The 26,099-nt window shown below is 40.2% G+C and overlaps 9 protein-coding genes across 9 annotated transcripts in view; 7 read left to right on the top strand and 2 right to left on the bottom strand.

The window, feature by feature from the left end:
- LOC108104057 (calcium/calmodulin-dependent 3',5'-cyclic nucleotide phosphodiesterase 1) overlaps positions 1-26,099 on the bottom strand; it is a 59,232-nt gene that overhangs the window by 15,499 nt on the left and 17,634 nt on the right. Inside the window, 5 exon segments of the mRNA XM_017209909.2 lie at positions 804-1,307; positions 3,022-3,084; positions 3,530-3,643; positions 5,138-5,699; positions 8,275-8,541. Coding sequence (XP_017065398.2) covers positions 804-1,307; positions 3,022-3,084; positions 3,530-3,643; positions 5,138-5,699; positions 8,275-8,541 — 1,510 coding nt within the window.
- On the top strand, positions 9,934-10,238 carry LOC108104067 (ovomucoid-like). Its single transcript, XM_017209928.2, has one exon. The coding sequence runs from the start codon at positions 9,956-9,958 to the stop codon at positions 10,151-10,153; it is 198 nt and encodes a 65-aa protein (XP_017065417.2). The 5' UTR covers positions 9,934-9,955; the 3' UTR covers positions 10,154-10,238.
- On the bottom strand, positions 11,263-11,611 carry LOC108104063 (serine protease inhibitor Kazal-type 1). Its single transcript, XM_017209925.2, has one exon. The coding sequence runs from the start codon at positions 11,566-11,568 to the stop codon at positions 11,326-11,328; it is 243 nt and encodes an 80-aa protein (XP_017065414.1). The 5' UTR covers positions 11,569-11,611; the 3' UTR covers positions 11,263-11,325.
- Positions 11,712-12,337, top strand: LOC121530251. The gene has a single exon (XM_041819031.1). The coding sequence runs from the start codon at positions 12,181-12,183 to the stop codon at positions 12,313-12,315; it is 135 nt and encodes a 44-aa protein (XP_041674965.1). The 5' UTR covers positions 11,712-12,180; the 3' UTR covers positions 12,316-12,337.
- Positions 12,469-12,925, top strand: LOC108104065. The gene has a single exon (XM_017209927.2). It carries the CDS (start codon positions 12,537-12,539, stop codon positions 12,759-12,761), a length of 225 nt encoding a protein of 74 aa, XP_017065416.2. The 5' UTR covers positions 12,469-12,536; the 3' UTR covers positions 12,762-12,925.
- On the top strand, positions 13,012-13,475 carry LOC108104064. Its single transcript, XM_017209926.2, has one exon. The coding sequence runs from the start codon at positions 13,096-13,098 to the stop codon at positions 13,315-13,317; it is 222 nt and encodes a 73-aa protein (XP_017065415.2). The 5' UTR covers positions 13,012-13,095; the 3' UTR covers positions 13,318-13,475.
- Positions 16,114-18,102, top strand: LOC108104060 (maltase 1). The gene is made up of 3 exons (XM_017209922.2): positions 16,114-17,362; positions 17,415-17,761; positions 17,825-18,102. Exons 1-3 carry the CDS (start codon positions 16,172-16,174, stop codon positions 18,039-18,041), a joined length of 1,755 nt encoding a protein of 584 aa, XP_017065411.2. The 5' UTR covers positions 16,114-16,171; the 3' UTR covers positions 18,042-18,102.
- LOC108104061 (maltase 2) lies at positions 19,208-21,406 on the top strand. Its single transcript, XM_017209923.2, is given in 7 exon segments — positions 19,208-19,663; positions 19,665-19,901; positions 19,903-20,421; positions 20,484-20,634; positions 20,694-20,889; positions 20,948-21,088; positions 21,222-21,406. Coding segments are annotated over 7 exon segments (1,752 nt in total). The 5' UTR covers positions 19,208-19,222; the 3' UTR covers positions 21,289-21,406.
- LOC108104068 lies at positions 21,911-23,117 on the top strand. The gene is made up of 2 exons (XM_017209929.2): positions 21,911-22,435; positions 22,510-23,117. Exons 1-2 carry the CDS (start codon positions 22,431-22,433, stop codon positions 22,634-22,636), a joined length of 132 nt encoding a protein of 43 aa, XP_017065418.1. The 5' UTR covers positions 21,911-22,430; the 3' UTR covers positions 22,637-23,117.

Raw genomic sequence — 26,099 nt, 5'->3', positions numbered from 1 at the left:
GAAATGACAAACACATGCGCAAGCTAAATTTTTATTATTAAGAAAACAAACAAATGTAGGACAAGTAAACATGCCATGGATTCATGTGTGGTATACAAACTTTAACATGTATATACAAAATTACATTGGTCGATAAAATTTACATAAATTCTTCAAATGTAAAAACTGGAAGTTATACATTTTTAAATGAAAATTTTGATTATCTTTATATCTATTTGAATATTTATACTCATCGTAAGATTTTAGTCGCTCAAAAAGTTTTTAAAATGCCTTATAAACTATCCAACCTTCCAGTTTCTACGCCTGTGGAAAAATCTCGTAAAAACTTACTACGTTTATGACCACAATTAAGAATTAAAAGTGTGTTCGATAAAACATAGTAAGCATTTTTTGTAATTTTGTTTTTCATACAAAACTCGCGACAAGGAACATTTACAATCCCGCAGTGCGCGGGTGGGGAACGAAACAAGTGTTCTTTCATTTTTTGTTTGATTTGATTAGTCTAGGATAAAATAGTTATTTACAACAGAAGCGAGCAAAAAGATTTGGGGTAGGGGACAGAGGCTAGACAGAAGATTACAGCAGTGGAAATCGCAGACAGAGGTCAGCAGACAGATAGATTGGATAGAGGAGGTAGAGAGAGATAGATAGGCAGAGTTTATACAGTTAAATAGAGAGTAGTTGTTCATTCTTGAGCTGTGTTTTGGTTTAGTTAACGCAAACGTCAAATAAAAAAGGCAAATCGAACGAACTAAAGAGGCGTAACGGATAAACGGTTAGATTAGAAATCAAATTTCAAGTACGTTTTGTTCGTCGACATGGACCTGGCCCAGGTGGGTGTCCTTAGGCGCCGTTGCCGGTGCACGGTCGCTGGGTTACTGCAACTGCCACTGCTGCCGCTGCCACTGGTCAGTGAACTCTCCGCCGCCTTGGCACTTGGTTCCGGGGTTGGCTGCGGTGCTGCCTTTTCCCCCGGGTCTTTCAATGGACTCTCCTCCATCACTGATTCTCTTACGGTTTCAAGAGCTGGCTGCAATTTGGAGGCAGGTGGGGTGGCAGAGCTAGTTTCTGTCGAGGCTGGAGGACCTGTTGGTCCACTATGTGTCTGCGGTGCGAGGGAAACGCCTTTGGTGCGACTTTCTATGCTGTCTTGGTTGTCACCCGCTTGTGTTGCACCTGCTCCCCCAGGAGCACCCTCCTGCAGGCTACAACTGCTATTTGAGTTATTGTTATCCTGCTGCTGGTCATCCCGGCCGTGGCTGTGGCGACTGCAGTTCAGATTCTTGCAATTGCCATTGCAGCCCTCTCTGCAAAGTGGTCAAAACGTTGGTCCCAAAGTTCCAAGTTAGGAGTTCCAAGGCAGGCGGTCAAGTGTTTCGGCGCCCAGCAGTTGGCAGTGAGTAACAGCGAACCGGTGCAATGGGCAATTGTTAGGTTACGAGACACCACGTTGATTTCATGTTGCATTGCATTCGGTTTGTTTGTGTATTTTGTGTGAGAGTTTTTATTAAGTTTTCATGTTTTTTTTAGGTAAAAGTTTTGGCAATAGAAAGAAAGAATATATAAATAGAACATCAGTTGAGAGATTGTAGTTAGCTTTAGGGTTAAGTTGAGTTAGAGGATTGGACTTTTCCCACGAAGACTGCCTCACAAAATAATTTTATTCATTAACATTTCTTTTAAAAACTCGCCCCAAATCAGTATTGATTTTATTTTATAGGTTTATATTAATATTTATAAAGAAAATACTAAATATATTAAGGGAATAAATTTCTGTTTAAAAGTAAACTATAATTTGTTTTTTCAGGGCGAATTTTTAAAAATGTATCACTGCCGCAACAACATACAAAGCTAGCCTCAACGACAAGCCAAGTTAACTCGAAAAAAAGAACAAAAAAAGGGTAAAAGGGAAAACGACTTTCAATCCAACCTCACTTGGCTATGTAAATCGAGGAATCGTGTCACGTGTGGGTTCGGTAGGTAGAAAAATGTTAAAAATTCATGTGGCCCCGGCGCCTGGATACTGCGGCACAATGGATACTGCGTTTTCCATACATATGCAGATGAAATTCGGGCGGGGTGGATCGGTGGGGGATTTAATTGAAAGTGTGGTAAATAATAAAAATGCACTGATGCATTGGGCTGGTAATTGTTGTGAGTTCGGGATTGGGAAAAGCAAAGCTAACCAGAACTCGTTTGAAACATTTTAAAAACCAGAAGCTTGTTTATTTATTAGCTAAAGTTGTGAGCATAACCTATGTGTTATCTTCAAAGTAGTTGATAATATTCAACAATATCTGCGCATCAGTAGAGTTGAAGTCATATAGCGAATAGCTGTTCAGAGGTGAAGTTAGAGCTAAAGGAAAAGAGTTGGGGTTAGATTCAGAAGAAGAACACTGAGAATTCCATTTGGCGAATTGATAAACAAACTTAGTAGAAATAATGCAGAGCACAAAAGAAAGACACCGAGAAAGACAGTTCTTCAATAAAGTACGGTGCTGCAAATCGTTAGGGGACGGTGTTTTAGGGGTCTTAAACCTTAACTTAGTAGCTCTCACAGGCCGAAGAATACAAAACACAGTTATACGTTACGTAAGGCTAGGCTATGGCTAGGAAATACTCGATCTCTGCAAACGTTATATGATGATGTGTTTAATGATAGATAAAAGACAGAATAGATATAGATACGATAAATGATGATGATGATAATGGGCTAAAGTTTATTTTTTTGTACTGGCAGAGCAAGGCAAAGAATATATCTCGATTTTCGAAATACATGAACTGAATAGAGCACTACAAAGTATGAGGATAGAAAAAGTCGGTTAACAGAGTTAGAAAGAAGTTGGAAGAAGAAATAGGTGAGATAGGTGATTATAGTGGTTATTGTTGGTTTTCGGTTTGATATGAGCGGTATGGTTTTTGGGTATTTTTTTTTTATTATAGAGGAGATGTTAGAGTTAAAAATCAACAGACTTAACGAGAAAACCAAAGCGACAAGTTTGACTCGATGGGAACACTTACTCTTCGCTCTCAACGGATGAGGACGCAATCTGCCCCAACTTTGTTTTACCTGTTGTGGGGCTTCTGCTCAATAACATAGACACACACACAGTAACAGTAACAGAACGGATATAAAAAGAAAAATATTCAGATTTATATATACATTCAATAGTAAAAAAAAGGGCCTCAAATAAAGTTTCGACTTAAGAATACATTAAAGGTGGGTTTCTCTTTAGTTAGCGAAGTTTTAGATGATTTGATGGTTAAATGAAGCTTGCCTTGGGTGCAAATCCGAAATTTTGAAACTACGCAGCATTAGTCGTATGAATCCTACTAAAAATATGGTTACAAAGCCTAAACCAATTCGATGAGAGCCCCTGAGAAGCCGAAGCTGAAGCAGAGTTCTTTGTCCAAAGATCAGTTCGATTCGACTCGCTATCCTTTTAGTTAGGTTAGCTCGCCAAGATGCTTGCAAAATTTTCGATTTTTTGGGGATGTCTTATGGTGTAGAACCACTACTCTCACCTACCTTGATTCGTCAATGAAGACGGCTTCGAGTACACGAGCCGCATAATGCAGATTGCGCTGCATATCCTCGTAAGCGACGGTCTCATGATCCATGCGGCGGAGAAGACTGCGTATTCTGTGGAATTTAAAACATATATTAGTTCTATGTTTTAAGCAAGTTAAAATATACTTAAAGTAAATAAAATGCATTCAATTAGGATTAGTAATTTGAACCGAAATACTTGAGAAGCATTTTCGACCCTATCAATCTGAATAGAAATCGAGTTAGAAAAGTTTACACTTTATAACGACCATAACATGTTTTGAAACTGCGATTTAACGGTTTTAATCTATATAACTTCCTGGTTCACGTTATATAAATACGTATTGATCGGGTGTAAAAGTTAATTCTTTTCTAAGTAATCTACACTATATAAATACGTATTGATCGGGTGTAAAAGTTAATTCTTTTCTAAGTAATCAACTTATTATACGATGACCAGCCTACTTCTGAGTTTATTCTGCCTAATCGCAATGGTGGCCCTGTCTTCAGCATGTATATGTCCTCTCATTTTGGACATTGTTTGCGGATCGGACAACAAAACCTATCCCAGTAGATGCTTACTCAGGTGCGAAGCACGAAAGCAAGGAACTAAAATTTCTGTGGCTAAGGAGGGGATTGCTAATTTAGCTAAAATTTGTAATTAAGTGTGAATAATAAACCCACATAAATCCCTGCAGTTTTGAAAGTCAATTGTCGCAAAAGTTATATGTAGGTCACTCTACATATCATTCCTTATATCCAAAAGGAGTTAGACTAGTCCTGCTTTTTTTTTTTCTACTTCTTTCGAATATACTTTTACTCTTTTAGTTACACTTACAATAATTCTGACGACCGTAACATGTATTGAAATTGCGATTAAACAGTTCGACTTAAAAATTTCAGTTTTGTATAATGTATAAATAATAGTCGATTTCATGTAAGGGCTCAGTCTTTTCTGACCAGACAAGAATTTACACCATGTCCTACGTATTTCTGAGGGCACTCTGCCTAATCGCCATGTGGACCGTTTCTTCAGCAAATGCATGTAAATGTCCTGTTGTCATTGCTCCTGTTTGCGGAACGGACACTATAACCTATAGCAGCCCCTGCATACTTGAATGCGCGGCAAAACAGAGAGGAAGTAAAATTTCGGTGGCCAAGCAGGGACGTTGCCAATAATGCTAATATATCTTAGCATGAAATGTAAAAAATAAATAAACATAAATCCTTTTGGAGTTTTCAAAGTCAATTGTTACACGTCACTAGTGTAGAGGGCACATAGAGAACTTTGTAAGGTGTATAAAATTTAAGATTTAATTGGGTTTTCTGGTTCTGGTATTTATTTTTTTAAGTCTTAGATTTCTGATCAGCCATGAAAAGTATTGCTGGCACTTGTAGAAATATTTTATATGTATATAGTCGAAAACACCTCCTTTATCTGTATTTATATTTAATACTGCGCGTATTCGAAATTATAATTAAGTAACCAAAGAAATGTTGTTTCTATTTACAAAATATATCAGCAGAAATAAAAAATATTTAAAATTGGAAGTCTAATTAAGGATGTAGAAGCTGTGGTAAACTTACCTCCCGGCCGCTTTGTTAAGGGCATCTGGCGTGTCGACTGGCGGCAAACTCTCCGTATCCCATTGCCCGGCAACGAACGATGTATTCGAAGTCGTTTCGAAGGAGTGTCCGGACTCCTGCGGATTATCGGTTTCCCCACGCAGGAACGAAGTGCCGGCACCGGCGTTAAGCGAATGCACGGTGGTATAGTCCGTCGAATCGCGACCCGCGACAATTTCGGTTTGCGATAAATTGACCGACGTGATTTGAATGTTGTCGGCCGTATAGTTGGTGGCATTCGGCGATGATGGCTGCATTTTTACGTTGGCGGCGTTGGCGTTGGCGGATGGTCCACAGTATGGGCCCTGATTGCTTGATCGGCTATCGCCGACGGACGCTGATCCGTTGCTACCGGAACGGAAACTCAGCCGCTCGGCAAGAGGTTCACTGAGCGGCGTCTGGGCTAAGCCAATTCCTGGGACTGTGCTGCTGGAGGCGGTGGTTGAGGGCGATGCCAGTTGGGGGTCGTTTTGGGTGAAATTGCGGCTATTTGTGCGTCGGATAATCGTCAGTGAGCCGTGTCCTGCAAAAACCCGAAGAGAATAGAAGAAGAAGAAACTGATTTAGTTGCCGGTTGATTATTTAGTTATATAACTCTCACTGTTGACACATTGATTAAGGCCCTACTGAGGATCTAACGAAGCACACAAAGGCCTCAAAGGAAAGGATTCAGATGGGAGCTGTACAGTGGTCACCAAGAGTCCTCTTATCAATAGGAAAACATAAAAGAGCCCTCAAACAAATATTTAAATACATGAAAATGTCACCTATAAAAATGTATTTTTATAAACCAAAACAGAAAGAAATATTTAATACAAACCATAGAAAATAAGTTAAAGTTTTTGTTCCACTGTACATCATCGGTCAAAAATCGTTTGATACAATCGACTAGAAATCAATAATTTATTCCCATCATTTGAGGCCATTGTAGCATAGAATTCTTTATTTAGTTTAACCCCAAGTGAAGGGAAAATGCTTAACGAGCAGCGAACAAAAGCCCTTGAAGAAGTTCCCCTTGCGAGGCATGTCCTGGTCTCCTCTCCTGCCCGCCTTGAGTTTCTGCCTTGAGTTGGCTGAGTGGCATCATCCTAAGTTGGCCCTAAGTTGCCATGCCGGACGTGTCGAAAAAGTGCAAAGGATTTATCTGTGTGTGTTTGTCAAGTGCTGAGTTGGAGGGGCGCACACAGAGCAATCTATCTGCGAAATCCCCAACCAGGCTACCTCCCACCCAGAAAACAAACAGAGTGTCTTCGTCCTGGCTGCGAGAATCTTAACTGCATTCCATTTATTTTGACAGTGCAAGCACCTCCAGAGAAAGGTGATGGGGGCAGTCATAAAATCCGCTTTATGCTGCACTTAAATTTATGTTACACCCGAGATTCCTTAGCTTAACTGTTAGATACGCGGGCTCTTTATCGACTCGACTCGAGAGGAGTTTTGGCATGAAATGTTTTATGCTCATTTTACTGGCGACTCTTCACGTCCTTAATGACTTTCAACGCTTCATTTTACCCCACAATGTTGGCGAAACCGGAGAAAAATGCTGCGCTGGCCCCCACCTGGCATCAGCTTACCGCTAAACCCAATTCCGGATGCTTTGACCCATGTGAGCGGAGTGGTGGAAATTGTCCGGCAATTAAATGGCCTGATGGCCGCATAAAGTGCGTTTCGCAACTGGTAACATGATCGATGGCTTCCCATCAATCTTTCTTGAAAAGGTAAGATAGTTACGTTGCTCAGAAAATTAGTTTGCTAAGCCATTGATCTCAATTAGATTTCCTTTAGGTGTGAAGTATATTAGTGCTTAATATGATAACGAGGTACCAAAAAACAAGAATTATAGGCCTTAGAAGCACTTAAAAGTATATTTATAATAAGCGTTTTATATTTATTAACAATTAACAATACACCATATAATAATAAGTTTTATTTTGTTTTGTGCTAAAATTATGATTTAACGCTTTAATTGTCTACGACTTCCTGGTGCTGAACTTTACGTATAAAAATGAATGTGATCAGGTGTATATCAGCCAAATTTAAGCCATGCGTTGCTCTACATGGATTGCCATCTGCCTGTTCGGACTTTTGGATATGGTGACTGGGTATAATGTTTGTATCTGCCCAAAAATTTATGATCCAGTTTGTGGAAGTAATGGAAAAAACTATCCTAACCCGTGCGTACTTAAATGTGAAAAAGTCAAACTTGGTTATAAAGGAAGATGCAAATAACAGGAATACGATAAACAAACTTTTTGTGTCCGAAAAATGTAAAAAATAAACATGCTTCTCTCGATTTTTCACTTGTTTCTATAATTTTCATTTTACTGTAAGGGGTTTTATTTTTATTCCTTAAGACATTCTAGTGAAAATGTAGATGATTGTATTTGCGTTGGATTTTTGCAAGCCCAGAAGTATGCTATACAATTTATGTACATCTATTTTTAACTGCTATCATTTATTCGTCTTAAAGCACCTCCCTTTCATCCTAAGTTAGTGTCACAAAAATGTGTTTTTTCATTTAATATTTCAAATGTCATTTAATTACATTATCTGATCAAATCGAATAAATTAATATTGGATTTTGTTAATTTAAATAGGTTTTACTACTAAATTTGAAATTGTGATTAGATTTATAAGTTTATTTTTGTGAAAACAATTTTTCATTTGCTAATTAAAACAGGTTTATAATCGAATTTGTAATATTTACCATTCAAAAGCTCCGAATAAACAAAGCCAAACAATGAAATAAAAATCTAATTAGGGATTTTGCGCTGCATTGCTATTTCAATTAGCCAATTTAGTTCTTAACCGCAACTACCCAAGGATTTGTATCCTAACTAAATTTCCGCAATTTCCGAGCGATGTCAAACCGACTTAGCCACAGCAATCTCCGCAGCTGGTACAGGATGGATTATGCTGTCGGTGTACAAGCTCTGCGGTGTCCTGTCCGCTGCTCGAACTGGAAATTATAATGCGACCTCCAAACCACCCACCTACCCACAGTATCCCCCAACAGGATCAGATGATGAAATATGCAAAAATAATGCACACAACAGCGAGGGACGGATGCAAAATGCCAAGAGCTGCTCTTTACTTACTTGCCACTTGACCATTTATTGTCGCATTTGTGCCGCTGCCACTGAGCTCGGAGACCGTCGGGCTGACGGCTTCTTGTGCTGGCGTACTGACACCACCTGCTCCTCCAGTTCCAGCTCCAGCTCCAGTTGTGGGTCCACCTGAACCACTTGCTCCACCGCTTGCTGCACCACTGCTGCTAGATGCCGCTCCACTTGTGCCGCCAGTGGTGCCCGCCCCAACACTTGCCTCGTCCCTCTTGCTGGGCAAACTCTCCGGCGTGCTGGCAACTGAAAAGGTAATGAAACACATTCTTTGTTAAAATCTGTATTTTCACAAGGGAAATAAAATAGAACAAGTGAGCGAATCCGAAATAAGGTCCACCCTAATATTCCACCTTACAAATCAGTTTTTTTCCCATAACAAACCTAAAAGTGGTCGGAATATGGATTCTTATACCTCGTTGACCTCGTAATTTAATTCTTAACAGAACTGCATTAAAAGTTTAAAAAGCACATTTTTGATCATCTTTCGCCAAAGTTGGTGATGTAACCCGTATCCAAAGATGCGGTATATAAATAATTTATATACATATATATATATATACTTCTGTGTCTGATCCAACAGGTCCTTGCAGGGCAATCAGTATTCAAACTATCTCTGCTTGTGCACACATCTATGTGAGCCCCAAATCCTTTTGTTGTCTTTCACTTGCTGGAAATCCCTCCTCTCTAATGCTGTTGGGCTTAGCCAAAGTGTATTTGTGTTGTATATTTTGTTTGTTTCTTGGCCAGAAGGGTCGAACAACGTTTTTTCATGGCGATTTCGTTGATGGGAAAGGCGTATCTTCCACTTTAAGATACATTTGAGATATAGATTTAACTTAAATGGTAAGCTGCTCTGCAAGGAAAAGGCATTTCAAGCAATAGAATTTAAGAAAATTAAATGAAAACTGGTTTAGGAACATATTTTTAAATTATTGCTTGCAACTTAACACCTACATCTTTTTCCCTCATAATAAATATTATATTAAACTGAATGAAAAATACTTGCTCTAGTCACTATAAAAACATATTTTATTAAATAAAAAAGAGCATTACGCAATCACCATGGCATCCGCGGTTCTACAACCATTTTTCTTGCTTTTCTTCAGCTTCATCTTGTAATATCCTCTCCTTTGATTCGGCCAGGCTTAGCCGTCTCCTTTGGCACTATAAGATTAGATTGAAATTGCTTTTGTGCGCTGAAAGGATTTTATTAGGCCAAGATAATACCGTTTTTTTGCACAAGTTGCCAAGGCCAACAGCTTCGCGCTACTTGCGAAACTAGGGTCACAATAAATGTTTATTTATGTAAAGAAAGATTCCAGTTTTGTTCGTTCATTTTTTGTATTGCGTATACGACACGTGTTCAAGAAGAGGGAAATTCCCGCTATGATTTTCCTGCGAATGATTTACTTATTTTGCAATGTAAACTGTAATTATTGATTGGTATTAAATCATTTGTTAAATATTTATTCCAAAACTCCAAAAGTAATTTTACTGGCATTTGGGATGTGTTAAAATCACGATTCTAACGCTGTAATGTGCTGTTTTTCCAATGAAGTGCGGTTTTGCAAAGGTAGCAGGTTCTGGCTTATCTATAAATAAGTGACGATCGGGTGTGAAAGCTTCAGTCTTGTTTAACCTGTCTAACATTATAGCCATGCGCTGCTTAGCTCTGATCGCTCTTTGTCTATTCTCACTCTTGGCTTTGGTTGCTGGCCAATTTTGCCCATGTCCTCGCAATTATGATCCTGTCTGCGGATCCGACTCCAAGACCTACAGCAATGAGTGTGATCTAAACTGCGCATCGAAAAGCAGGGGAGGCTCGATAACTTTGGTCAAAACGGGATCGTGCTAACAACAGGAATATGGAAATCAAACTGGCTATAGTCTATATCTGTATGATCAAAAGTGATAAATAAATACGTGTCCTAAAATATTAACTACGAAAAGTTTCTTAAAGTCATAAATTTTAAAAATAATCAAGGTTATGCGAGTTTTTATGTCGACTTTTATAAATTGTTAGGGCTATGTTTTAATAAGTGTCGATATGACGAGTCTGGTCTGGCAAGTCAATTTCCAAGTACTTTGAATATTCTTATATGAAGATTATAAATTTTACAGATTTTTGAAAAATAAAGATTAAAAGTCGTTTAAAGTAAACAAATATTCATATTTAATCAAGTGGTTTGTTAATGACGAAATTTAAATAAAAAAGTTGAAAAATAAATAGGTTTCCACGAAACAGCGAATATAATTTTTGTGTTTGTGCTTTTGAGGTTTCTGTTATTGACCCAATTGTTTAACGAGTTTTCTTGCTGGCTTGGATTCTATTTAGACAAATGTTGGCATAACTTTACCCAACAAATAAAAAATAATAATAAAAAGCACATCAGGGCTGAGACATGAAAAATATGAAATGCCTTATTTTACACAAAAATATGAAAAGTTTAGTACCAATATGAGATTTTTTTTAAATTTTGTGGCCTTATTAACTTCATTACTTGCTAAGTAAATTACCTTTGAAATTTCATAGGTTGATATAAACACGTTATTACACTTATGTTTAATTTGATGTTTAAAATATAAATACCTTTTCAAAAAATTAACAAAAACTTTACAGTTTTTTATATTTTATGCTTTATTTAAAAGATTTTAAAAACAGATATTCACAAACAATATAAAAAGATAAGATTATTAAATGACTCATAAAAGAATAAAGTTCAATTCTTGCCGTGCATAGTTGGTCAACTTTGACAGGCAACCACTTGAGGATCTAATGAATTAATAAATCCACAAATCATTGTAGTCCTCGTAAGTAGGTTGAAGTTTTTCCCAGTGTCGCCTTATATATGATTCGTATTTGCGATAAGGTGGTGAAACGCTATCAATTGCAATGCCAATTGCGCTGCCTGATAAGCTGATTTATTTCTATATATTCCATTTTGATGATTAATACAAGGCGAATATTTTTTCATATTTTTTTTATTTTTCTGGCATTTTTGTTTATTTTTTTACGGGATTCATCGCTTAACAGTTTCCGTTTCTCAGCAATCCCATGCTGCGTCCCTGGCGTTCGAAATGGCGGCGAGCACAATCGAATTCACAGCGATTTGGGTAACTGATCAAGTTGGTGGCGCAGACGGGATCGTAGTTCCTGGGGCAAGGACAGATTGTCTTTACTTCTTTCTCAGCGTCGTCATCGCTACGAATTGGCGATATGGCAAGGGCCAAGAATAGGCACAGGGCCAAAAAAATACTCAGGAATTTCATTGCTACGAGGTTTATCCACTTGCTGGACTGATTTGATACTGTTCGACTTCTTTTTCATTCAATCGAGCTTTGGCTGGCTTCGATTTGGTCACTTATCTTATCAGTTATTATTGGGGCTTTGGAGGTGTGAGTATTTTTTTAGTACACTATGCCTACTTTGTAGTAGATATACGAGCTAAATTAGCCATGTTTACTTCCAAGAATTTACCCCGCTAAATATATGCACAGGTATTGCATTTGAATAATTTATGGACTCCAGCACTTTCAATTTAATTACTTACTTAGCTTATCGCGGAACAAAACACGCAATTTGTTTATACTTGAAAAAAGCTCACCGAAAAGCTATCATTTACTAATTTTGTTAGAGAGCTTTTCACTCTTGTTATCAACGATCAGGTTGAGGGAATTTCCCCCACCACTCAAATTTGCATACACTTTGCTCCGCTTTTTATGATACCCAGTAATTAATGAATCGCGAGTCTTTTTGTCAGGCAATTTACACGACGCTTAGCTATTCAATTTCAATTGCCATTCAATTTCAATTAGTTTAGTTGCTCAGCCCCAAGGGAAATTTGACTAAGTTTTTCCTCCAGTTGTGGAGTAACAGCCACCATGCGAGGTTTATATCTGAGTCTTATGCTCTTAGTGTTCACTTTAGTGGTGGTGCGGGCTCTCAACTGCAAGCCGTGTAAATTGCTGGAAGCCCGCAAAACACATGCAAACGAAACCCACACTCAGCCGAAGTGAGAAAAAGTGTGATGGGCGGTGTGTTGTGGGTCGGGAGGTCGGGAGAGCAGTGCAAAATAATCATCAGCTTGTTTGGCTAATTAGCAAAACTTACGCACACATATGGAGGCACCAACTTATACTCATACCCAGAACAAAGCGACGTTTCCGAATCTCAGTCTTAGTTGAACACTCGCAGTGAAACGACTACGTGTTCCCCCTCACAAAAACTAATAGAAACTATGAAGTGCCTGGGTTTATTGGTCCTTTTGGGTCTTTTGGTCACCCTCTTCGCAGGATACTCGGAGGCCGCTTTATGTACCTGCGACCTCAAGACGAAGGGATCGGAGGTCTGTGGCTCAAATGGGGTCACCTACAAAAATCGCTGCGAGTTCGAGTGCACTCAGAGGGAACTCAAGAAACTTGGACGGACCCTAAACATACGGAATACTGGTGTTTGTGGATGATTCGAACTAAGAGAACTTGGAAATCTTTCTTCTAATTGAAATTACATATGAACTCATACCTTTTATACGAATAACAGTAGTGCAGGCTTCACCAATTCAAATGAGTGCTGTGAGATAATATTCTTAAATAAATAAATTACAAAGCCTTGTTTACTCTTATCTTATACAAGATGTTTTCATTTTTTATCTGTAGGGTATTCTAAAACAGATATACTTGAAATAAACAAAACCAAATGTGCTTTCAAGTGGAACTCAGTCTTGATGGAACATTCGTTGGAATACGACTGCGGGTTCGTTATAAATTTTATTTAACTAGCAGTGCCACTAAGGAAATATGAAGCTCCTTGTTTTAGTGGGTCTTTTAGGCCTTCTGGTCACACTTTTTGTGGGATCCACGGAGGCTAGCTATTGCCCCTGCAACCTCCGGAAGGCAGAGGTCTGCGGAACCAATGGTGTAACCTATCAAAATCGCTGCCTCTTTGATTGCACTCAGAGGGAGTACAGAAAACTGGGAAGAACTCTGAATATACGCAAACAGGGATCATTGCCAACCTAAAAGTTTCTTTTAAATAAGGAAATAAATCCTTTTTAAATGGAAATAACAATAAAAATGAAATACTTGCAAAGTTGAATGGAAACAAGTTCGGAGCTGGCAGTCAAGTTATAGTGTCAATATTTTGTTTTCACCTCATCCCCATTTTAAAGTGTTTTTTACGTAATATTCGCTTCCATTACAGTTAAAAAATCTGTTTCTCGACGAGGCACATCGAGGTGTGTATTATATGCAAATAACGCCATTCAATGCTAATTAAAAGCAGCGCCGAGTGCGTCATCACCTCAGTAAATCAATTGGTGGCTTACGGGCGGAGCTCGCTTTCATTGACACTTCGGGTGGGTGTGTGACGGGGAGGCGGTCTTGGCACCGCTTAAACAGTCGCCTCACGCACATCAATCAAATTTATGCATAATTAATCGTTCGCCAGCAGCGATTCGTTTTCCCTCGAGGATTTCTGATGGTCGGAGGGATTTGATTTATTAACTCTGAGCAGTGGTTTGACTAATTGAATCTCAATACGTACGACAAAAACATCCAAATTGGGTGCAAACAAACCACCCACTCCATTCTTCGGCCCATACAATTGGCCAAGTAGTAATAACAAGACTCACAGCAAGACTAATAAAGGTAATGGGCCGAGTTTATGGGATGAGGCTAAGCGACTACTGTTAGCTTTATGGCAGGAAGCTGACAGCTGCAGCCCGGAATTTGGCTCGCCAGAATGTTATTAAAAAGATAATGATCAACGGGTTGAATCACGGCCGTAAATGGGTTTTATCTCGCGCGAGAGATGGAGACTTATCCAAATATAGATTATGTCATTCATCAAACAAACAAGATGTGCCATTAAAAGTTAAGTTTTTAACAGATAATTAAAGCGTTCATATAATATATAGATTTCGTTGTCAAACTTACTTTGTTTTTAGTTCAGCAAAAACACAAATCGCTTTCTTTGTTATTTTTTGCAACGCCTCTTCGGCAATAACTCTTCTGGGTAAATACCAAGTTGTAACGAATGTGAGCTTATACCAACCATAATTTATCAGTCAGTGACTCGACTGTAACCTTATCTAACAGAGTCTAAACAGATAATATTAGGATCGTCCCCGCCCAAAGTAATAACAATAACAGCCAGATAGTAAAGGTCGGTTGGGCTACAAACGAAAAACAGGCCAAAAAACACATGGATAGATATACGGAAATTTACATGTGGAACCTGATTATGACAAAGGCAATCTCTACAAATGACAACAAACCAACAAACTCGCTTCTGCCGCCGTTGTTGTTGTAATCGATTTGTGATAACAAGTATTTGATAAGCGTAAACCTATTGACAATATTAAATAGCAGCCCTCCCAGAAAAAATCAAAAACCAAAGCGACAACCCGCCCAATTCAAATTTGTTGATGCTTAAGGGTTGTCAAAAAAAAAAAAAACGACTTACAAACACATAGACATAAAAAATGGATAAGGCGGAAAAGAGGAAAACCCGTAGCATATGTTTAGGCGCGTGTGTTAAATTCGTAAATATCTGGGACTATGGGATTAGTGGGAGCTGATTTTTAATATGCCAAGCTGTTGGAGCACCCGAAATTTTCTGATATGATTAAATATTTACATAATAAAAAATTTAGGTTGTGTATTTATTTATTCGAGCCGAGGGGAGGCCTCAAAAGCCAAATTGAAAAGTGCTCGGGAAAAAGAATTTCCCCCACTCTAAGATTTCCCTAACACAAAAGGCTTCTGAATCTCGTCCTTTACCCGCGTAAAGGCAATTCAATCAGCGCCGCGACATGAAAGGTAAACCTCGTTGTCCTGCGACGAACCCACAGACAGGTGAGACAGGTGACTGAGGGCTGGCACAGTTTGGGGAGACAGGCTTTGGATTAGCCGGTGCTTCCCCTAAAACATTTCGCTTTAACTTTTCACTTTCCCCTCCTTCTATTTTTCCCGGTGGGTGCGGCCTCAAAATTACGGAAAATTTTGCTTCGCTTTGATTTCGTCGGCAAAGGAATCTCAATGGGAACAGCCACGCCCCCTTGTCAAACCCTTTTCATGTCGTTGTGAAAAGCGGGAAAATTATGCCGAGTCTGCTCGGCTTCAAGCTAAGATTTCTGCACATATTTGTTCCAAAATTTCCAATATATACATCAAGACGGACAAGAGGATCTGAAGGTATATGGCTTACCCATTGTTATTCCGGTTTTTACTCCAGGAAAATGTTTAATTAAGCTGCCAGATTCAGGGGAATTGGGTAAAATTCCATTTTGCTGCCCTGGTCACGCAACGGAAGTTCGCGGTTAGAAAGCTGAATTGCCTTATAATTAATGGGTTGTTGTTTAGTCAAACTCTTTGGATTCAAATGGTATGAAAGCGGTTAGGCATTTGTTAATTTTAAAGAAAATCTACTTTTCATTCAATGTATTAATTTTAAAGGTAACTCATATCTCAAGGATAAACCATCTATGCTCCTTCTGCTTGCTATCATTTTATTGCACTAATCATTTGATGAACTAAATTACTAGATCAATAAACTGTAAGTACAATACTAAGTATTGATTCACTTCCGTACTTCCTTCCCATTACTTTTATGCTAAAACAATAAACATTGTTTCTATTAAAAAATCTCCCTGTGTTTGGTCAACTGGCCAATGTAAAAGCCTTGTCGAACAAAAAACTTTAAATGTTTAATTCCATTTAAAAACTTTTCAATTTGACACAACAATTGGTTAAATATTTGAGCGATCAGATCGTCAAGTCAAATAAACAAAACCGGAATTGAAAAGCCGGCAACGGTATAAAAAGCCGGCAAACTTCGGATGATAATAGAAAACCAGTTTGTTCGTTGACCACGATGGGTCTAGTAAAGATAGCTATCGTATTGAGTGTGGGTCTAGTTGCCATTTTGGCCCACAACCATCAAGCAAAGGATCAGGATGCTAAATATAATTGGTGGCAGCACGAGGTCTTCTACCAAATCTATCCGAGATCCTTTCAGGACAGTAATGGTGATGGAATTGGCGATCTTCCGGGTATTACATCTAGGTTACAGTATTTCAAGGATACAGGAATCACGGCCGTCTGGTTGAGTCCTATCTATGAGTCCCCCATGGTGGACTTTGGGTACGATATATCAAACTATACAAATATTCAGCCGGAGTATGGCACCCTTGAGGACTTTGACGATCTGATAGCCAAAGCCAATGAACTGGACGTGAAGGTCATTCTGGACTTTGTGCCTAATCATAGCTCGAATAAGCATCCCTGGTTTATAAAGTCGGTTGCTCGGGAACCAGGATACGAGGATTTCTATGTATGGGAGGATGGTATACTTTTGGAGAATGGAACTCGTGTGCCACCCAATAACTGGCTATCGGTTTTCTCCGGATCTGCTTGGATGTGGAATGAAGAGAGACAACAGTTCTATCTCAGACAGTTCACCTACGGACAACCCGACCTTAACTACCGTAATCCGGCAGTTATCCAAGCCATGGACGATGTGATGCTCTTCTGGTTGAACAAAGGAATAGCCGGTTTTCGTATCGATGCGATAATCTATATCTACGAGGATGCACAACTGAGGGATGAGCCTCTAAGTGGAACCACCGATGATCCCAATAATGAGGCCTATTTGGATCACATCTATACCAGAAACCAACCTGAAGATTATGGTCTCCTCCAGCACTGGAGACAGCTCCTCGATAACTACACAGCCAGCCATGATGGGCCTTTAAGGATAATGATGACTGAGGGTTACGCCTCGGTGTCTCAACTTATGGAGTACTATGAAGACTCGAATGGAGTTCAGGGTCCCGAGTTTCCCTTCAACTTTGACTTCATCACCGAACTGAATGCCAATTCCACAGCTGCTGACTTTGTTTTCTACATCTCCCGATGGCTCATTTATATGCCACATGGTCATGTGGCCAATTGGGTAATGGGAAATCATGACAATCCGCGTGTGGCTTCCCGATTTGGTGTGCAGGCTGTGGACGCCATGAATATGCTGCTGATGACACTGCCAGGAATTGCTATTACCTATAATGTGTGTATATTTTTTTTTTGGAATTTATTTTATATATTTTCCTTCATTTCAGGGTGAAGAGTTGGGAATGACTGATTACAGGGACATCAGTTGGAGCGATACTGTTGATCAACCCGCCTGTGATGCTGGTATTGAAAACTACCAGTCGATCTCTAGAGATCCAGAGCGTACACCCATGCAATGGAACGATGATCTCAATGCAGGATTCTCCACTGCCAATCAAACGTGGCTGCCAGTTAACCCCAACTATAGGGAACTAAATCTCCGCAATCAGCAGCTGGCAAGAAAGAGTCATTATAAGATCTATCAGTCCCTTTTGAAACTCAGAAAGCTGCCAGTTCTGAGGAATGGATCCTTTGTTCCAGAAGTGGTAAATCGCAGAGTATTTGCTTTCAAGCGGTAAGTTCAAAATGTGGCACTGAATTTTAGTTTAAAATTTTGTTACTTTTCTTGTATCTCCAGAGAGCTGAAGGGCGAACACACTTTGCTGACCATCCTGAACGTGAAGAACGGCACGGAACTGGTGGATATTGGAGACTTCATAGATCAGCCCAATAGGTTAAGTGTCCTTGTGGTGGGAGTGGACTCCCAGCATAGGATTGGAGAAAGAATCAAGGCCGAGGCCATTGAGTTGGCCCCCTACGAGGGTCTGGTCATCCAACTGAATAAACGAAAGTAACCTACCGCACTACTTGGTATTCAACATTAAAGTCCGAGAAGAAAACTTTCCATTAACCATACAACCGAGCTTTTCTATTTTCGCATTTAAATGTATCTCACAGGGGCCATCTAATTCGAGTTTCCATTTCATTTGACAGCGAAACACATTTCCATTTACATTAGCGCTTTGCAAACATTTTAATTGAATTGAGAGCACTTGGTCTCGGACCTTCTACTTCTCGCTTGCCGCACTTTCCCCACAGTTTACTTCTCGACTTGAATTCAAAGTCGTAACTCATAATTGTCGTCAGGGTTTTTCGGCCCTTTTTGGGGTTTAGGGTGGCTGATAAATGGTTGCCGAATTTAATTAAATTTCCCTTAGTGAGATGTCATAAATAAAAGAGGTTTTCACAGCTCCAACTTCGTTTTGCTTTTGATTTTTATTTTCATTTTAATTGTTTTTCCAATCGTCTGTTATTAACTAGATGAGCAAGGTGATTAGAAGGTGATTTCGTAGCAAAATTGATTATGAAATGTTTTTATATTTTTAATTTTCCTGCTGTTATCTCATATTGAGTTTACTTTTGCCCCGTTTTAATAATTTTACCTGTAAAGATTAATATTTTAAACATGTTTCACCTCCTCCCAAACTATTCTAAATAATAACTATTTTATAACAAATTTTTATGCACCACCTAATCCCCCTTTACATCATGATCTGCTTTAATTGTTTGTGGACTTAAAGCTTTTTTGATCAGCTGAGGGCAATTAAATCCACAAAAGCTTTCAGTAGATCGCCGGCAGCTGCTAAAAATGCTTCTCGAAACAAAATTGTTTTCAGTTTACTCTAATTTCTTTGAGGTGAGCAAAGTGATTTTGGTCTACATCGGTCGGCGACAATGTCTATAAAAAGCATTTATATTTTTTCCAACCATCACCTGCTATAATATACTTTGGCTTGTCAAGTGCAGTGTGCCGTAAAATTGGAAGAAATGATTTTGTTTACTCATTTAATTCGCGCCGCAATTTGTTTTGATTTGAGCTGATAAAAATCTCCCACTAATTTGTAGCCTTAATGCGACCGCTGATAATTAGACAAAGACTAATGTAAAAATTATTTTAATTATATGGCAGAATCGCTTTAAAAGTGGCTGTCAAACTGCCAACTGGCGAACACAACGGACAGAAAACTGGGCCGAAATGTTCGCTCCACTCATCCAAATCCTTTTTTTTAGTCTGATGTTTTCGGGCTCCATTATGGCCGGTCTGGTGAAGAGCGACACGGAGGATTTTATCGATTGGTGGCAGCACACGGTCTTCTATCAGATCTACCCGAGGTCCTTCAAGGACAGCAATGGCGATGGCATCGGTGATTTACGGGGAATCACCTCAAAGTTACCCTACTTGGCGGACACGGGAATTACTGCCACCTGGTTGAGTCCCATTTTCAAGTCTCCCATGGTTGACTTTGGCTATGATATATCGGATTACAAGCAGATCCAGCCGGAGTATGGCACTATGGAGGATTTCGAGGAGCTCATTGATAAGGCATTCGAATGGGGGATCAAGGTCATTCTTGACTTTGTCCCGAATCACACTTCGGATCAACATGAATGGTTCAAGAAGTCTGCTGCCAAGGAATCCGGGTTACGAGGACTTCTATGTGTGGGAGGATGGCATAGTCCAGGAGAATGGTACTCGAGTACCTCCCAACAATTGGCCATCTGTTTTCTACGGCTCCGCCTGGGAATGGCACGAAGGTCGCCAGCAATATTACCTTCACCAGTTTACCAAGGAGCAGCCGGACTTGAATTTTCGTAACCCCAAAGTAGTTCAAGCCATGGATGATGTGTTACTCTTCTGGCTCAATAAAGGTGTTGGCTGGCTTTCGAATTGATGCAGTGAATCATTTGTTTGAGGACGAATCCCTTAAGGATGAGCCATTGAGTGGCAAAACGACGGATCCACTTTCCTATAACTACACCGAACACATCTACTCCAGGGATCTGCCAGAGGTTTTGGAAATGATTCATCATTGGCGGCAACTTCTGGAAGACTTTAGTTCCAAGCACCCAGAGAGGCCCACACGCATCATGATGACCGAGGCGTATGCAGGGCTCACCCAACTGGCTGACTACTATGAGGATTCCAATGGGGTTCGAGGTTCCCATCTGCCCTTCAACTTTCACTTTATCACGGATGTCAAAGGCGACTCGGATGCGCGTGATTTTGTATACAACGTAGAGAAGTGGCTGATCTACATGCCGCGCGGGCACGCCGCCAACTGGGTCATGGGCAACCACGACAACCCCCGGGTTGCCTCTCGGTTTGGTCCCGACAGCGTGGACGCCATGAACATGCTACTGCTCACACTTCCTGGTGTTGCCGTCACTTATAATGTGAGTTTTCTGGCCTTGAATGGTTTGGTTGGCTTTTGGTTTTAATCTCTTTTACTGACCAGGGCGAAGAACTGGGCATGGTAGACTACCGGGAAATAAGTTGGCAGGATACGGTGGATCCGCCTGCCAGGAATGTGGGAGAGGAGTTCTACAAGGAAGTTTCTCGGGATCCAGTGCGTACACCCTTCCAGTGGAGTAACGAAACAAATGCTGGTAGGTTACTTTTTATATTTGAGTAGAGATCATTTTCAATTTTCCTTTACTTTCAAAAGGCTTTTCAAGTGCCCTCAAAACCTGGCTACCCGTCCATCCCAACTATCTCGAACTCAACTTGGAGGCCCAGAAGGCAGCCAACAAAAGCCATTACCAGGTCTACAAGGACCTACTTGAACTGAGAAAATCGGCCATAATGCGTTTGGGTCGCTTCAACATCGAGCCCATTTCGCGTTGGGTGTTTGCCTTCAAACGGTGGGTGACCGAAATCTGTTCAATGGCCACTTTAATTGCTTTCAAAGTAATTTCGCAGGTCCTACCCCAATTTTGAGTCGATAATTACCATCATTAATGTGAGCGACAAGGAACAGTTGGTGAATCTCACGGAGTTTATCAACCGGCCCCAGAAACTGGTTGTTGAAGTTTCTGGAGTGAATTCAAATTACCGACCTGGGTAAGTTTGGCCCCTTCGATTACTGGACATTCATTTCCTGTTTTACACCGAAAAAAAAAACATATTTCTAATAGCAGACTTCACTTACTTCTGTATTTCCTTATACCCTTTTCTTTCTGTACTCCTCCTGCAGTCAATCCCTCGCCGCAAGTGCATTGTCCCTGGCCGCCCGCGAGGGTCTCGTCTGTCGGCTCGTCTAGCCGGAAATGGGATTAGAGGAATTACCAGCTGATGGCGGCAAACTTTGCTCTTTAATTGCTTTTCCAGTTCAAAATGTCACGCGATTGAATACAGAATGGGGGAAAATTAATGACCATAGAGGACGGGCCAGTGTGTGTGTGTGTGCAATTTTCTTGTTCGTTCGACTCGGATAGATTGAATTTAACGCTGTCCAGCGGTAATGATGGCAAGGGGGGAGTATGGGTCACGGGCCGGGTCGGATCCTGGCCGGAAAAAGTGGCCACATTGTCGCCTGTTCCTGGCAACTTGCCCAGAACTTGGGCGATTGGCCATTGTAATTTTTCATGTATGGACGGAGAACACACCCACGAACCCAGAAAGATTTATGGAAGTGGTAGAGATTCCTTCCTCCATTTCGGAAATGTCGCCAAGCCTGGTTTATAATATAAAATCCCATGAACAAGTTTTTAAATTTCCCTTAATAAATGAATTAAATTAAATGCTGGCAAACGGCAACTATCGCAAACTTGTTGGAAACTTTTGATTGGTCTTCCACCAGAACAAACATTTTACCAACAAATGGCAGTTGTTTGGATATGAAGTTAATAGTTGGAATAGTTGTTGTGGAAGTGATGGAAATTTTGAGGAAATCTAAGAAAATTTTGAAGCAAGTTTCTACTTGACTGACTTTAACGAATATATCAGTAGCCCAAGAAAGAAAAAATGTTTGTATAATAACTTAAAAGTGCAGGAAAATCTTAACAATATTAAAATCCTATCAGCTTTTAAGATGACAGCAGTTTAAAATAAAATTACTCAATAAAAACTAAAAAGCTTTAAGCCATAAGTCCACTTTCAGTTCCGCAAAAGTAAATTAAAAATGACTGGAGGCTTAACCGATTCACAGAAGTTTAAACATTTCATTGCCAATACGCCACGACGAACAGAGGCCTCTCAACGGATTAAGAATATATATATTTCTGTCTATATGCCCCGCTGAGCTTTATTCCGTTTTTCTTTTCTCCCTGTCTGCTCCGGAATCTGTTGAAGTATTAAATATAAACTATTTAAATAATTCAGCGACAGCATTCTGGCCGAGGCTTTCGGATTTAATCTGCCCCCTGGAGGCGGAATTGTTTTAAGAGAACGCAGCACAACGATAATGAGGTGAGTTTGTCCTTAAAATTACTGTTTTAGACAACTTTTAAGCCCAGTTATTATGAAATTGTTCTTGTTTTTAGCGAACAACGTCGCAAATTGGTTAAGCAGATCATCAAGTCGGCCAATGTGGTTCTGGTGGGTTTGTTGTGCTACAACTTGTGGCGTCACAAATGGACCAAAGTGAATTTCAATCAGCATCGGTTTTGATTGATTTTCGCTATTCCCCAAGCTCTGGCTATGCGTGTGTGTGTGTGTGCTTGCTTACTGATTGATTGATTGATTGATTAATTAATTAATAAAACGAATATCAGCTTAAATGTCATTAACAGTTGGCCGAGAATAACGACTCCTGAATGTGGCCAATGGGATTTGCAAATTTAATTTCCTCTACCAGTGAGTCTGTCAAATGGCGAGAAAAGCTTGGGGGGGGGGGTGATAGATGGATTTTTTTGGGGTTTGGAAGGGACTACGGTGGGGAATCGATATCCGAGAGATTGTTGTGATTGGGATTAAGCTTTTAATGTTATTATTTGTAAATATTAAAAAGTTTTACGGGATAGAAATAAATAAAGGCAGTACTTTAACAAGAACATAAAATTGGTAGTAATTAAATTATTAAACAAACGAAAAAAAGACCTTTCAGCAACTCAACTCAATTGTTTAACGAAAGGCTGACAATATTTATCCACAGGACTTCCTCTTCTTCTTCATGTTTACCCTCCTGCCCTACTAAATATCTCAGATTTTCCTCGTTTCAGTGCCTGTGAGACCACTTATCTTCCTGCTAAGCGTTTGACACTCTGCCATGGCAAAAGGCAAATAAATGTAAGTGTTATCCTGCGACAGAAACTGCATCCCTCTATATCACTTTACAAATCCGTTCACCGAACGGAAAGCGAAGGGTTTTTTGTCTGCAGCTGCACTTGAACACTCGCAAAGTTGATAAATTATCCTTGCTTGGGAAAATTTTGAAGTGAGTGAGTTCAGCAGTGAATGGAAAAGTGTCAACAATCGTTCTTATTCAATTTGTTGCCGCTTTCAAATAGTTTCGCGATTTGCAAGGACCTTCTCTGTTGGCAGCCTTCACAGCGAATTTAACGCATTGATGCCTCGAAACAGAAGGCATCCGCCGAAGCTGACTAGTTGGGCCAATGACAGAAGCCTTGGCAACAGAAACACCAGCACACCAGGAACCGGATATGCCAATGAAATTACAGCAAAGTGCCTGCAAATTAACCAGAGCGAAAGGCTGCCAAGGACAACAAGGACCTCCATGAGTGAACGATTGACTTGGGAACTGTAGCTCAGTTGAGCCAGGAAATGTGTTCCGAGATACATGATGTCTGTTTTGGTTTATCCTTTGAAAACTTAAGATCTAAAGATGATCTTAAAATAACATTTTCTTTACAAATAACTTTATTAAAAACATTTGCAACTTCGTGCCCAAAACTTCAATCAAAGGGAGCAAGCTGAAACCTCTAAAAAGTTATCTAGCGACTGTAATTTGCAGCATGCTGAGTAGTACTTAAAAAGTTTAAATTACATTTAAGTTTACTTAGTGAAACATTTGTGCTGGGCAAACTTCAGAGCGTCTAACTGGAAAGTGGCCCAAAAAATCTGAGCGAAATTGAGTTGCAAATTATGGCGAAAACACCTTGTCGAATTGCCAGGACAACGACGTCGCTCTGTCTGGCTTTTGTTCTCTGACATTTGAGCGGGAGGCAAACAAGGAGGACAAACACAGACACACCCACACAAACGAGTGTGCCTGTGTGTGTTTAAGCCTTTGTGTTAGTTAGCCAAATTGTAGCAAACATGTTGGAAAAGCTCTGACAGGAGGCTGTGCACCTTGATGCCAGAAGTGCCATCCTTGCGGGCATCCTTTCCGCGCGTGTGTTTCTGCTCTTGGCAGCAGCCATTTTGGACTTTGCCTTATTTTATGTAATTTTTTTTGTGTTCGAGTCTGTCGGCTACATGCATTTCACAGACAGTCGTTGGCGCCGCTTTTAACTGTTTTTAATTAAAAAATTTCCCGAACTCGGGCCATTGGTAATCATTTTTATGTCTGCCTTTGTCTGTGTGCTCACCGAAGGGTTTAACGAAAATTGATTTTAAGCCTTTTTTCTCTTTTATTATTATGGCTGTCGCTGACACTTGAAAGAAAAAGTTGGCCCGCAGAGACTAAGGCAAATTGATTGCCAATTGAGAGGCCATTGCCATAAAAAGAAAACAGAAAGCACAGGAGGATGCCGAAAAGGACAGAGCCAGAGCTGCATATATTATCCTTTAAAGTATGCTTCTGGCCAAGGCGAAAGGAAAAAATTCAATGAAGCCTCCCCTCTCTCACATGACAATAAAACTTTATGGTCGTATGTGCGTTGTTCGGCTGACTTTGCCTTTGTCGCATTCCTTAGCATTCGGAGAATTTTTGAGCGTTTTGTGTTCGAGCGGAATTTATGCAAATTTGATTAAATTTCCTTGTCGCTTTTGGCCAGAAAGGCTGAAGTACGAAGCTCTGGCAGGTCAAGGCATCCCAGCAATGTGGTCTTCCAATGCCGCGCCTGAGAATATGCCACGGATTCTGGTAATTCACGATTGGAAGATTCGTTCAGGGATCATTCCCTAAAGTGGCGAGAACTTCAGGGAGTCAAGCATTAATTTGGGTTACTCTACTATGGAGTGGTTTTCTTTGTAAAAGTTTGCTTTTCCTTTTTGTCAGTTCTCAAGTCCTTTAAAATTGAATGTATAAGAATATTATTCAATTTTTAAATTTAAATCCTGTAACTCTCCTTTGAGCTTTCGTACACCCAAATTTTCTTAATCGATCTTCATTAGGGTATGGCTCCCCTTGCTGCTTCCTTTGTCCTTGTTAAATTCCATTACATCAAACTCATTTTCCAAAATTAGCCAATTCCCTAACGAAAACCCGTTGAGCCACAAACTAAATGAGCCACTTAACCCTTTTCCTCGCAAGGGTAAGGGTTTTTTGGGAGAGAAAAATTAGAAATATAAGGAATGGGACCATCTGCTGTCTGGCGGCACATCAATTAGACTTCTGCCTATGGGTCGAACTTGTCGGGTGAATGCTTGATCAGCCAAGCGGTGCCTTGGAGCAGACAAGAACAATACAAGACCCGTTCTCACGACCATCCATCTCCCCCACCATGTCAGGCACGCCCCAATCCCGAGAAGGACCAAACAAATCGAGGGCCATAACCAGTGAAAGGGCGAAAGACAAAACAGCCGCGGCCAGGACAACAACAAGTGTAATATGTCAATTGAAGGACACTTCCAGCCAAACACTTGCTCAATCCGCCAAGCACACATACACACACAGGACAAACTCCTGACTATTTATTGCAATTCTGTCTGCGCTGTCGCCGCAGGATATGCTACGGATATTTGCAAAATATTGCAGCGCCCATAAATTGAAAGCCAAAAGGACAGGCGGCCGCCTCGGCGACTTGGCTAAAAAGGCGAAAAAAAAACCAAAAGGCTCCGGAATCGGATTCGGAATCGGGGGGCGTGGCTTTTGGGACTAGGGGTTCAAGCTCGTCGTGGCCTGGCTTTGTCTCAAAATCGCCGCACGATTTGTGGCCGCTACGTGACCGGGCAAACGAGCCACCCCAGGACATGCCAGGACATTCGAGAACTCAAAGGGGCTGTGCGC

This window comes from Drosophila eugracilis, unplaced genomic scaffold (assembly GCF_018153835.1).
Source record: "Drosophila eugracilis isolate 14026-0451.02 unplaced genomic scaffold, ASM1815383v1 contig_445, whole genome shotgun sequence".
Taxonomy (NCBI): Eukaryota; Metazoa; Arthropoda; class Insecta; order Diptera; family Drosophilidae; genus Drosophila; species Drosophila eugracilis.
The sequence above is the reverse complement of the archived record's forward strand: the minus strand, read 5'-3'. Positions and strand labels throughout refer to the sequence as shown.

Excerpts from the sequence above, each read along its gene's own strand:
- LOC121530251 (XM_041819031.1), top strand. The coding sequence starts at position 12,181 with ATGCGAGGTTTATATCTGAGTCTTATGCTCTTAGTGTTCACTTTAGTG.
- LOC108104063 (XM_017209925.2), bottom strand. The coding sequence starts at position 11,568 with ATGAAATTCCTGAGTATTTTTTTGGCCCTGTGCCTATTCTTGGCCCTT.
- LOC108104060 (XM_017209922.2), top strand. The coding sequence starts at position 16,172 with ATGGGTCTAGTAAAGATAGCTATCGTATTGAGTGTGGGTCTAGTTGCC. Across the intron at positions 17,363-17,414 it reads GAATTGCTATTACCTATAAT|GGTGAAGAGTTGGGAATGAC; the intron begins GTGTGTATATTT and ends CCTTCATTTCAG. Across the intron at positions 17,762-17,824 it reads AGAGTATTTGCTTTCAAGCG|AGAGCTGAAGGGCGAACACA; the intron begins GTAAGTTCAAAA and ends TTGTATCTCCAG.
- LOC108104064 (XM_017209926.2), top strand. The coding sequence starts at position 13,096 with ATGAAGCTCCTTGTTTTAGTGGGTCTTTTAGGCCTTCTGGTCACACTT.
- LOC108104065 (XM_017209927.2), top strand. The coding sequence starts at position 12,537 with ATGAAGTGCCTGGGTTTATTGGTCCTTTTGGGTCTTTTGGTCACCCTC.
- LOC108104067 (XM_017209928.2), top strand. The coding sequence starts at position 9,956 with ATGCGCTGCTTAGCTCTGATCGCTCTTTGTCTATTCTCACTCTTGGCT.